Source organism: Haliaeetus albicilla, chromosome Z, assembly GCF_947461875.1.
Source record: "Haliaeetus albicilla chromosome Z, bHalAlb1.1, whole genome shotgun sequence".
NCBI lineage: Eukaryota > Metazoa > Chordata > Aves > Accipitriformes > Accipitridae > Haliaeetus > Haliaeetus albicilla.
Genome location: NC_091516.1, coordinates 18545489 through 18558923, shown reverse-complemented (window position 1 = coordinate 18558923; position 13435 = coordinate 18545489). Strand labels below are relative to the sequence as shown.

Genomic DNA, 13435 nt, shown 5'->3' with positions numbered 1-13435 from the left:
TACCTTGAAGTAAACCTAATGAAAATAAGCCACTTAATCTCAGCAAACAGTTTACTCTATAGACTAAAATTACTTTTCTTTAACCAGGAATCCCACAGGTCCACATATCTACTCTACATAAAGTTACCAAATAAACCTAAGCTGGGCTACTTTATCTTGATAGTTTTGGGGAATACAGCTATAAGTGGATAGAAGACAACATCAGATGCTTCAGAATAAGACTCTATTCACCCTTCAATAAGACAATTCCAGGGTTTGGATTTTGTTGGGAGTTTTCTTTGAAAAGCATTGAAAATATTTTCCTCCAAAGTGGATCAGCAGCTTGCTTTCTGCTAAAAAAACAAGGTCGTTTCTTGCTGAAACCAAGATGCCATAATTAGTGTAAGAAAAACTGCCTGCTTAGGCACTTCAAAGAACTATCTGCGAATCTTTATCTCCTCCTTAGGTTCACTAATCTTAACTATCTGAAAGTATGTGGCTCTTACTTTGCTACTTCTTTTGCACCAAAATAGCTCCTGACAACCGCAAACCAAAACTGTCTCTCTTCATCTTTGCTACTCCACCACCACCCTCACCAATTTCTACTTTTAATGTTAGAAACATTTTTTATTAAAAATATTCAAATATGTGGGTGCCTTTTAGTACCTTTTTCTTCTATTTACATTCCATTTTCAAGTCCCTATCAGCTAGAACATGTTTGTACAGACAGCTGGAAACATGCGTATCTCAGTCACTACCTCCACACCTAACATGCATATCTGTACGCATGCAAGTGACACTTGTGAACTATCTCTTGTGCATACAGATAACACTTACCCCTCTGTATTTTAAAAATCTGACTCCAGAAGTTATCAAACAACTTTATATTATGATAAGAATTTACTCAGACTGAGAACAGATTTACAAGTACATTACGGCAAAAGCATTTAAATACTGATACTCACCCCTCAGGCCTTCTCTCAATACTATATAGGCAAATGGAACAATCTGCTCTGAAGAGTATTACAATGTCCCGGAAGACACTCAGTAGTAACGTGTCTGCTTGCACTTTGGTGATGTGTGCAAATGCATTGTCAAGATTAGATGTTCGCAGGTAGATTCTCAGCTACAAGGAAAAGGTTTGAATACAGGTTCTGTTTACCAACAAATTAATAATAATTCCACATTCAATTATTTTCTTTTTTGTGGAATGGCTGTCAAGGATTTCTAGCAAGACACCTAACTGGGTTTTTGTTTCATCAAATGTTTTATGCATTGCACTATATTATTGCATCCAAAGTGGCTAAAGATCAGTACAGCCAAATCTGAAGTACTAACAAAAGGAAGGAGTTTTATTCATTTGTTTTAAAAAGCAAGGTCTTCCGCCCATCTAATTTAACACCTTAACAAAAGTGTCCCAAAATACTCTAACTAGATACCCCAAAACAGACTTCATGCTAACATGCAAAAACATCACAAATTTTTCAGAACAATGAGCACATTTTTGGTAGTCAGCAGAAAATGGTTTTTAATAGCAATAATAAACTTTTCTGCAAAGAATTACTTACATATTAATAAAGAATTTTTGAACATGACCAAAAGTCACCTATGTATCTAACTTTTCATATTTATAATACTGCTGTAGAACAGATCAGATATTCTAAACATGATTAATTTACTCTGAAGAAAAATACGTCACCTCTTCCTGATGATCATTTAAATTATAACATGCAAGAACAATGAAGTCATTCCACCATGCTAAGCCACCTGTTACCGTCATATTTTGCTCCTGAAAAAAGCAAGCAAATGACATATATGTATGTATTTTTATATACTTATACACACATACACACATGTGTACATTCTGTGGGAAATTTCTGAAAGCCATACATGATCTCTATCAGCTTTACTGATAGTGGCAAGACAACCTATGTATATGAAGTTTTTGTTGTATAAAAAACCCAAAGTACTAAAGAATAACATGTGAAAGACAAACATCATCTTACAAAACACAGCTCCACAGTGCCTTATGCTATTGGCATCCCTGAACTCTCTCAAATTAGCTTTCTGCTTCTGGCCAGAATTTACAAGCTTGGCATCCAAACCTATGTCTCACAAAAACTGTCAGATAAGACATATGGGAGTGTCTGACTATACACACTCAGATTTGGAAACCTTTTAATAATCAGACATGAATTATTGTGCCAAAGCCCCAAGATAAGTGTTTCAGCCACTTGATGAAAAACACATGCAAAACCAGCATCCATAATCCCAAGTGTGTCTACAGGTTATTTCAAAAAGATTATTTTTTTATTTTCTCCAGGAGTCACATTCCAAGAAATACAACCTCCCCAGTATACCTGAACAAAGTACTATAACCTCTCACCTGGGTAATGTTTCCAAACAGCTTCCATTTTTTGGTAAGTAAAGAATAATGTGCAAAACCAAACTTGCCAACAACAGCTACATTCTGTCCAAGCTTGTCAATAGCTGAAAACTGTTCAAAGAGAAAAAACCCAGAACCTCAGGAGGGAACTTATTTAAATGATACATCCAATCCCTAGTGCACATCACTACAAGGCAATATAATGTCAGAGTCAAAACTTGTAAGGTATCTTCATGTTTTCTACTTTACTGCCCAACATATATTCTTCTTTCTGTAATTTAAAACAATGATTCCATCTTCCTGAGCTCATCCAGCCCTAAGGGACAGTTATCAACACCCCATACCTTTAAAGAGGCAAGAACATATTCTTTAAATAACTCACCCTTATAGGCCAGTTGCTCTCTAGATACGTACTATGAATCTAAAAAAAAAAAAAAAAAAAAAAAAAAAAGAGAAAACCAGAACCATAACTATACCAAGCACTATTAAAGTAGTGATTAACTGTAATGTTCTACAGGAATTTGTATAATGGCCATGTTTTTCCAAAACACTGGCTTAAAGGTTTTTAATATTGGGATTTCTTTTTTAAATACAATTAGGTTCCCTGCCCCCCAACCCCAGAAAGTTACTGAAGCCTAAATGTTAGCCTGTTTTTAATATAAGAAATATAGAAATGCATTAACAACATACAACAGCTAATACTATATTACAGATTAATAGTCAAAATTTGCTCTTCTCCTGCCCTAGGTACTTCTCCTCCACCAGAGCCTTTCATGGGAACATAGAAGTTTTGATAAACATAGCATTCAGGAGGGACTTTCAGTGTTGGGATGAAATTTCTAATCCCATCAGAAATACACACCAGCACATCCAAAAGCCTTGTTATGAGAGCAGTTGACTGGGATATGTCAAATTAAATCTTGATCCTGGATTGTTCATGTCACATGGGATGATACAAATCCAGGTTCAAACTCCAGTCCTTGGTCTGTTACAAGGAGGTAGGTGCTCTCATTGCCCAGCCACTGGCTGTTCTCATGGGTGTATTGCTCCCCCAGTAATTCCAGTTGTGTTAGTTTTGCTCCTACACAGAATGAGGACTTTGCCCTCCTGCACCAGTTTCAGAAGACAGAAAAGCTACGTGGCCAGCTAAAGTGGAAATTCAGTAGTACCTAGAACCTGACATACATGCTTAGAGTCAAATGCTGTTTAGTAATACCAATTCATTTACTAGATGAAAAACAAAATCTTGGGGACCTTTTAAAAACATTTATTTAGAAAAATATCTACCAATTCAAGCGTGGAAGAACACACACTAGAATTACAGATTAAAAGTTATTAAATATTTCTTCTATATTCCAGAGAAAATAGAATCTGTCCCATTACTGCCCCTGGAAATAATTTCTTTTTCACAAGATTGATATTGTGAAATTTTAATTACATGCTTAGATAGGTGCCATATAAGACTGCCTGAAAATACAGCCAAAGTCCAAAGGCTGTATTCATCAGCTGAATATGCTTAAAGTAATTTGCATAAATAACAGAACAAACCCCTAAAGGATTTCTTGCACGTTGCACTTATTCTCCCTTTCAAAGCATAGGAAAGTAATTTAACTAATCCTTCCTGAAGTCAAGACAACATTTAGATTTTTTTATTGGCTAGGATGCAAACTCATAGCCACAAGGCTGAGACGGTCAACATCCCTTTACTGTTTGGCCATAAGAAAAAGCTGTACCAGGGGAAACCCAAGAGGCAATAAAAAGGCAATGATCTCAAACTAGAGGAAAATGGCAGAGTGGTGAGATCAGCTGCAAATTCCAGTCCTATAAACTCTTGCAAGCACAGAGCATATATGGGCAACCAGCAACAATTACCTGTACAACATGCCAATGTCTGTGTCCTAGTAAAGTGCTTAAACCCTGAGAATCTAAACTGCCATCTGAAAAAGGGCCTCTTTCCCTGGTAGGCTTATGTTCAGAGTGTGCTGAAGTGTTTCTGGGACTCTGAGCCTGTGTTGCATCTCCACAGTTCAAATACAAGCGATCTTCTCCTTGAAGGAGGACTTGTTCCTGGTTACTCTACATTCACAACAAAACAACAAAAAAACAAAAGCAACCTTGAACTCCATGTACAGAAAACAAAGGAAAACACATGATAAATATATTAACAAGTTCTATGTAAACAACATGAAAAATAAGCATTAAGGCAGTTCTCAGTTTTTTTATCACTATGTACTACCAGGTTTCATGTTACAGTATTGCATAGCACTATTTTCAAAGCACCATTTTAAATGTTCTATGATGAAAAAAGGAAAACCAGTCTAAAGGCTACAGAACAGACTTAAAACCTGTTAAAAGAATAACTCAGAGGTTATCTGAAAACTGGAAATGTGGTCTGAAATAAGGATATATTTATCAACAAAAAAACTTACCATACAAGGATTAACAGTGAGTGCACTCTTGATGAAATGAAACTGCAGAATACCAAATTGGCGAGCTTCATTATTTACATTTCTTTCAGGCTTCACGTTTGAAGAAGAATTCCCATCAATAACCCACAGATGATATCCTTCTGATCCCCAGGTCTGAATGTAAAAAAATAACAATAGTAAAAATGCAAAACCAACACTATATATTCTCAGAAAACAAGAACTACAAAAACTTGCTGTAACTGAAACTGATCTTATGACAGACATGAGCTTGGTAAAAAAACCACACAGTTTGGTGTTCTAAAATGCATCATCACAGGAATCGTAAGTAACCCTTAGCAGTAAAATCCACAAGGAACAGTAAGAATCTAGCTTAAATTCTTTTCTTTTTTATGTAAAAAGTATTGATTAAATGAAAAGTAACTATGCAAGACATCCACATAAGTAATGAAGACTGTTTAGTTTGCAGCTTAAAGCAACTAACAAAAACTCCACAAACAGAATCAGGTATGAAAAGATCCTGATCCCCAAAATTACAGACGTTGTTGTTCATTAAATTCAATGGTATCAGAATTTCAATCTTTGGGGGTTTTTAAAAGGTACATTGTACTGTCCTTGCAAATATGTACATCCACTTGGGATGCACGTTTAAAATTGCCAGTCTTCATAGCAACTAGCCTATACATAAATAAAATCAAAAGTTATAGAAGTATTGTACAAAATTAATCATGGTTTGTAAAAGAGGCCGTGAAGATTGTGTTTGATATTTATCAGCAGCTACTGATTTGACAAACTAGCAGGACTTCATGTTAATTAGTTTGTATTAAACCAACAGCAGCTAAGTTTCTTTTTAATTCATATTCTGAGTTAAGCTACTTCAACAGCCAAAGGTAAGCTAGTAATTTTAGAGAAATAAGTAAGTTTACAATTAGTGTTGTTATGTGTCTCATTGTACTCTGAAATACAGCACCAGACAGAAAAAAAAAAAAAAAAAAAATGTTACGGAAAACAAAAAGTGTTCATTCTTAACATCGAAAGCAAAGCCAAGGCATGTCATGCACACTTCATGATCAGGCATATATGTGAAAAAAAAATTTTAAAAAAATCAGCTGTCCCCTTTTCCCTCTTCCTTCAATACAACATTGGTGTTAGGAAGTATAGTAAAGGCAGCTTACTCTTTAAAAGTAATAAAGCTAAAGAAAGCCAGTTTGATTTTCTGAAAATCCGTTTTGCTAAAAATAATTTTAAAAATTAACAGCCATCCTATTACAGTGGTTTTACATTCACATTTACCATAGAACTGATCTTTAGAGGGTCCTTTTTGGCACCATCAGACTGATACCTTAAAAACAGAACAGAACAAGTTTGAGATTGAAAATAACTTCATCAAAATAAGAAATTATTTTCCTATCTTTGTATTGTTACATGGTTCTATATTGAACCTCATCTCGAACTATAAAGCCTGTTTGATCCATGACACAGCATAAAAGGCAATGAAATTGTCAGATATCTAGCATAAATTGTTTGAACTGTGATTTCTGGATGCTAGCACATTTTCAGCAAATATATACTGGCACTGAGGGAATTTTAGTATTTGCCTGCTAAAGCCTGCCTTTAGGGCAATTTGCTTTTATGGCAAAAAGATCACTACAAAAAGAAAATAATACATTCTCATTTATGTTCAAATGATCCCCTCCTAAATATTATTCAATGATTCCAGTATCTAAGGAGTTACAATGGAAAAAGATTATGCTTTTAATTAGAAAAATAAAAGGTTTTTAATAAAGTATTTTACAATTTCATTAAAGATACTCACGCAAAATCACCTCCTAAAGTACAGATAAGCTGAGCACCAAAAACACTCCATAAGGACAAGCCTCCACATTCCCAGGTCACCATCACAACACAGCTATCAGGTGACCATTTGATTAGTTTAACAGGTCCTGTTTTATTCCAAATATCTGTTTAAAAACAGACAATGAAATACCATGTGAAAAACATCAAATGTCCTTCAACTGCTTTCATCATAAGAGTAGAAACAAAAATATATGGAAATAAATATTTGATTTTTCAATTAACTTCTTTGCTGCATTCATCAAACTGACCATCTCAAAATGAATAAGCAGCAAATGAGAAATTCATGTTTTCTTTTCATTACATGTTTGGTTTCACAGGAAACCAAGAATACATGAAAACAGGCCAGAAATGCACTGTGCTATGACATAACCATAGAACTGCAATTCTGGCAAAATGATTTTTCGGACAAAAGAAGATTTTATACTCACCCTTGAAACATCTTCCTTTGGCACTTAGCACAACTGTAAAACTCTGCTATTTACCGATTTTATTTTTTTGTTGAAACCTAATAAGCACACATATTTTCAGCTGAGGACAGAATTTACCCACCTTATACGTTCCTCACTCTCAAGCCTGCAATACTCATCACTATTACATGAAAAATTCCACTGAGCTTTTGTTCACTGCAGTTCAGGCAGGGTGCTGGATTACTCAGGTTTTTTCTGTACCCTGCATGTCAGTTGTTTCAAGTTAATTCACACCTCTATTATATTCATTATCAGTTTTGACAATAATCTCTCATTTTCTCAGGTGAGTAATGGAAAAGTAATCTCAAGACTACATGTGGGAACTACTAACATCTGCAGTATTTAAAAAGGAACAACCAGAAGCAGCACTGTCTGTAAACTGCTAACTCAGATTCAGATTTAGAAAAAAAAAAAATATATCCCCAAACCAGCCCCAGGCCCTCACATATGAAACACATCCAAAAGTCTGTTAAAAGCAAGCAGCTAAAAGAACAAATGTGCAAGAGTAAATTACTACAAACACAGAAGAGCAAATACTAATCCCATAAGTGATAATGCAAACAACAAACACTAGTTAACTAGCCAAAGATAAAAATATTCTTTTAACACCTTAAAAACAGCTGAAAAATTCTAACAACAAAAGTAGCTCACCAGGATATTGTTTTGGTGTCAGCTCCAATTTATGAGAAAACTGCATGGCACCAGTGGTGGTATCTATTGTATAAACCTGCACAGAGCCGCTGGAAGAGATTACACATGCTTTAGACTACAGACCATTTGGATTTCTCATCAGTTTCAGGGTGTTAATTAAAGCTGCTTTTTTCTCACCAATACCAAATTTATCTAGAACAGAAACATTGTGTCAAGTAACACTCAAAGAACTTTATGAAACAACTTTATAAGATACTTTCCAGAAGGTAGTGGAGGACCCAAGACACCAGCCTATGATAACCAATGCACTAAGACTATTTCATTTTCTGAAATACATATGCACACACAATCCAGGTATGTTTAGAGCTTCCAACTATAAGGCAATCCATGAGGGAAGTTAGTATTCACTTAGTGCTGAAGTTTCATCAGGAGTGTACTAATGCATACCAACTTCAATGAATTACAGTAACTATTTCTGTTTCAGAGGCAAATACCAACACACTGCATTGTTACTACAACTACAACTGAGAATACTATTTCTTAAGAAGACAGTTGAAGACTGAACTGCCCAGACCTTTTGGAACATTTTAGAAAACAAGTAAAATACAATTAAAAAAAAAAAGCTGCACTCTAGACCTGCTGAAGCAGTATTATACAGGAGGAACTGTCTTGAAGGAGCAGTAAGCAAAAAACCACAACTAAGAGCACTTTCAAAACATTTAATTTGTATTCACAGTTAGTCAAACAGGCAACATTTTTCCTGACCAAATCAAACACTTCGCAGAGCATTTTCTCCGTTGGGTGCAAAGTGCTGATTCTCCTCCAATATCATTACGATTAACTGCTTAAAACTGACTTTATAATCTTGCTTTGAGATTAACTGCAACAGCAGCACTTTCCAATTCTCGCTACTGGTCCAGTCACCTTTCTATTTTTTTCCAAAGCTGAACAGCAAGCACCAATTTCAACTGCAATTCAAGCAGGCAATAATTTCTTCCCTCATACCCTCTTGACAGAGCAGATTATACAATCTCTAAGAAGACTGACCATTTTCATCTTTACAGCTCTTGCAACACAACTTGTTAAGAATAGTACTTAAGCTTTATAATGAAATCACTTCCCTCCCCATTGAACCAGCCTTACAAAACTTACTTGGCACATCCAAATGCCATTAGCCTGTATTTGTTATTTACTGCCACACAAGTTCCGTCAATCACATCTTGTGCCCAAACACCATGGAGCTGCTGTAAAGAAAGGAATTCACAGAATTTTTTGTTTAACAGTGCTTTTATTCATGTTAGTCAGCTTCTACCCACGTGCTACCCATGTATACCATACTACAGATCTGCCAGTTGACCCTCATCTCCTCAAGAAATTTCTATTGCAAACGTCAAGATTAACTGACATGGCTCAGATAAACAAAATCCAGTATATGTAAAATTGGTTTCATTGTTCTTAATAAAAATTACAGAAACATGCCAGTATGTAAGGAAACTGTTTATCAGAGCTCTAAATACCCAAAGCAAGTCAATACATATATGGCAAGAATATCCTTGATACCGCATTAAAAAAATCAGTAGATGGTACCGAGGATAAAGACAAAACACAAAACAGGAAAATAAACTCCCATCTGCAACAGCTCAAGTTGCAGATATTAAGTGTGTGAAGAAGTTTCAGACAGACTACACAAATCCTGCTGGGTTTTCTGTAATTAAATTAGAGATCTAATGACAAAATGTAGTACAGTTTGTAGGCTGAATTACAGGTAAGAAAACACTTAACTTGGAAAAGATTCCTTTAAAACAAAGTCTGAAGTATGTTTGTCACTGTAAGAATAGTTAGCCTTGATTACGGCTAAAAGCTAGAAATAGCACTTATGATACTTTGCCAATAGGAGAAACCACTTCTTATCACCCCACTTACAACTAGCAACAGGAAGCCTGTCACAAAGACAGAAAATCTCAGAACTATAATGACATTTTGAAGCAATAAACTAAAATTAAATCTACTGTCAATTATGCCCTCCCATAGACAACTACTAGCCCTAGAACAATCTAGTTCAAATTATGGCATGAAATATAGTCTTGTTCTTATGATATCTCCTAAGCAGTTGCTAAATTTTAGTTTCATTGCAGCTGAACAGAATTTAAAGTAGAAAGCTAACTGAAATGCAGAGACCAAGGAAAACACATTCATTGTAGAGTACATGCTAGAAATACTAAAGGAAATATACCTCAGCGGTGAATCTACTTGACATTGGTGTAATGAAACCAACTCTGCCATCATTAAAAACAACAGCAAAACCATCAAGAGTGGCACAGTATTCCATATCTCTGATGTAAACATCTTCAAAGCCCAAAAATGAACCTGCTGAGAAAACAAGACTAATTTAAAAACACAGTGATATTGCAAGCCAACAGCCTTTTCAGTTGTTTTCTTATTACTTCACAGAAAAAAAACAATTTAAACAAGCTATTTTGTTCACGTTTATAAAAGGCACATTTTTCTCATCTCTGCTTGAGAACAGAGATAATATTTTATATTAGATGGCATTTTGCAAATAGTTAACTATCAAAAGCAATAAAAAACCCCAAAACTTACCTCGAGAAGACTGCAGGTCCACAGAAAATGGAACTGTACATAGGTTGATGGCCTTCCTTCCATTGGTCATACCATCCCAGTGAACGAGATGGAGAAATCCATCAGCAGTAGCAACAAGTAGATCCTCTAACATGGACTGCAAACTAACAAATGTGTTTGTCATTCTCTGAAAAACTGCATCTCAAATCAATGTCACAGAAAAATCAATTAATGCACCATCTTACTGCCTCCTCTACCAGCAACTATGTTGAGAAGTTACATCAAATAAGTTACAAATTAAGTGCCTAAATCATCTAGACAGTAAAGGTACCAAGCTGACAAACTATGGTATATGTCTCTATTTTTCTCCAGGAATCAGAGTTCTTTAACAGGTCTGTATTGTTAGAGTAATTGTTTAACTGGTATAGAAACTGCTGAAGATCATTTTAATACTTTTGATTAAACGTAAGACATTGTTACCAACAATTCACTCATCCTAGAAAATTACCAATATTGCCTAGGATGTAAATAATCCACAACACTTTCTAACCCATGGTCTAAGCTCACTGATTAAGTAGAAATTAGAGTTCTCCTAAATCCTTCCTCAAACATCTCCAAAATTCTGAAAACTACTGTTAATCTGTTTGCATGCAGACAACGGACCTCCAGCTTCCTAGGAAATCTATTTCCAGCATATACTGTATTTCTTCAAACATCCATTTTCTCCTATGGGGCCTCTTCCCAGATTGCACTTTGTTACTTTTCTACCCCACGCCAGTGCCATACAGTTTCACTAACTGTTCACACACACTTATTTGGCATGTTCAAAGCTTATTTTATAGGGAAGGCAATCACCACAAAAAAGGAAGAGATAAACAAGAAGTTTTTCCAGGACAAATAGGGACCCTCTGTGGGCAGCTGGAGAAACACTGAAATGCTACATACAGTTTTGCTCTTATGTATCTATGTCTCCATGAAATCTCTAATCCATACTTCTGAGGCCAAGGAGAAACACATTTATAGTAACGTAATGTAATACTGAACATACATGTGCTATATACTTCTATATGCTAAAAATATCAGTATAGCCAAGCACAGAAAGAAAGAATTATTAAACAGCAATTTACTTTTTCATATCCTTAAATTTAGTATTAGTAACTTACTATTAGTAACTATTAGTCCTTACTGTTAACAAGTCTAAAAACTTACTAGAAGTTTTTTTCCATCTAGTTTCCCCTTCACTTTTTGAACAAGTAACTGCTATATGCAAAAAAATTCTTAAGACAGAATTAGTGAGCATACCTTGTGATAGAAGCTTGCAAGTCCAGCACTTTCTTCATTTCTAGATTTAATGAAGGAGCACATTGTTCTTCCTTATAATGCGGGGTTCCCTTCAGATGTGGGCTTCCTCTAAAATAAAAGAGAAATACTACAGCTAAAACAAGATGTCCCTCAAAAGAGGTAAGTTACTGATTTACATTCCCATGTTCCCCCCCCCCATATATATACACTAGGCACTCGTGCAACCTGCCACAAAGCAGCACTTAATATCTAGAACATCATTTTAGTGCAAAAAGTTTAGTCTGTCGTATCATCCTATATGCCTATAAAGAGTATCCAAGCAAAATAAGACAATGAACAGAAAATGAACACTACAATAGCTGTGCAGCCCATCTTAATAATCCCAAAATAAGTTATATATATTAATGCAAATTCTGATTCAATAAAATGGTATTCAACTGTTTCCATTATGTGTTGAATTTTTAAGTATCTCCAATTCATTCTTTGCCAAGATGCATTACAGATATTATAGACTGTAAAATGTACATGTTTCTCCAGTTCCTTTTGCCAGATCAATGTCTATACTATTAATTCAGCATGCATAACTTAACAGGTAAGACATTTATTACAGTAATTCATAAGAAAGTATCTCCCTATAACAAATTAACAATAAACCTAAGACCTACAAGAAAAGACGTGACTGAGCACTGATTCTCTTCCTTTAAAGACCATTACACAGTATCAACTTCTAGATGTAGAAAGCTTCCAATTTTTATTTTCCTCATTATAAATTTCACATTTCATTCTCTAATGAAATGCAGTTATTTTTAAAACTCAACACAGCATCATTAAAGTATTTCTTATTTGTCTGGGTTATCAGATGTGCCATGCATTTCATTAACTTTTTTTCTCTTAAATGAAAACTGACCTACAATCATAAGTATTGTAACATATCATCCAGTTCACCCATGTCATGAGCATTATGCTAGTAAAAAGAGCACTTTATACATGAAACAGACATTGCAGACAACTTAAGAGTTTAGTATAACTTCATTAGTCAGAAACAACAGATACATACACAAATCTATGTAACCTTTACCTGAATCTTAACTGACAAAACACTTCTTTAATTTTACACCAGGGCAGCCAATGCAACTGCCTAAGACATGGCAGAAACCAAAGCAGCTGCAGTTTTAAGTAAGTTTGACACCACAAGGATACCTCAATCTCTTTTCTGTCTTGGTTATCTCAGTTGACAAGTGCCTTATTCTACTACCATTTTATAGAAAACACAAAGTTCATATCTGTTATTCTTTGATGGATACTACACCTTTTCTTATCCAGCAAGGACAAAGATACATGCTAGCTAAAGTAAGGCCAAGGCAACCTTTGACATTCTGGAGTTAGCAGACGTAAGGTGACCATGAAGGTTTATAGCAAAAAATGAGAAAAATTACTGTATGGTTAGTTAATCTACCACCCACAGATGGTAACTTGTATAAACATTAAATTATTAAAATGTTTGGTTTGCATTTCAAAAGGAAATTAATTACAAAATACAGGTGTCTTGGGAAAGAACAGCCCTTCATGTAAACTAGCTATCATGGAGTGACAGGAGGCCTGAAATTAAAAAAAATTTTTAAAAGGTGACTAGTTAATACTAGTGTTGTGGGGATGTTGTGGGGGTTTTTTAAAACAGCAAATGAGACTGCATTTCTTGAAGTTCATCCACCTGATTTGGCCTGGTATCTTTTAAGAGTCAGGGATTTCACAGATAAAATGTGTATCATACAGGATTAATTCCTTCT

General features: G+C 35.1%; 1 protein-coding gene across 5 annotated transcripts in view; it reads right to left on the bottom strand.

The window, feature by feature from the left end:
- RIC1 (RIC1 homolog, RAB6A GEF complex partner 1) overlaps nt 1-13435 on the bottom strand; it is a 56822-nt gene that overhangs the window by 11617 nt on the left and 31770 nt on the right. For 2 of the 5 annotated variants that reach the window (XM_069777236.1, XM_069777241.1), the window contains exons 4-16: nt 11649-11756; nt 10368-10510; nt 10000-10136; nt 8919-9010; nt 7767-7855; nt 6608-6752; nt 6085-6133; nt 4795-4947; nt 4238-4441; nt 2748-2786; nt 2366-2476; nt 1679-1768; nt 945-1105 (exon numbers count right to left, since the gene is read on the bottom strand). In XM_069777236.1, the coding sequence (XP_069633337.1) occupies nt 945-1105; nt 1679-1768; nt 2366-2476; nt 2748-2786; nt 4238-4441; nt 4795-4947; nt 6085-6133; nt 6608-6752; nt 7767-7855; nt 8919-9010; nt 10000-10136; nt 10368-10510; nt 11649-11756 (1521 nt within the window). The remainder of the gene's footprint in view (nt 1-944; nt 1106-1678; nt 1769-2365; nt 2477-2747; nt 2787-4237; nt 4442-4794; nt 4948-6084; nt 6134-6607; nt 6753-7766; nt 7856-8918; nt 9011-9999; nt 10137-10367; nt 10511-11648; nt 11757-13435) is intronic. The other 3 variants (XM_069777239.1, XM_069777237.1, XM_069777240.1) reach the window with 3 other exon arrangements.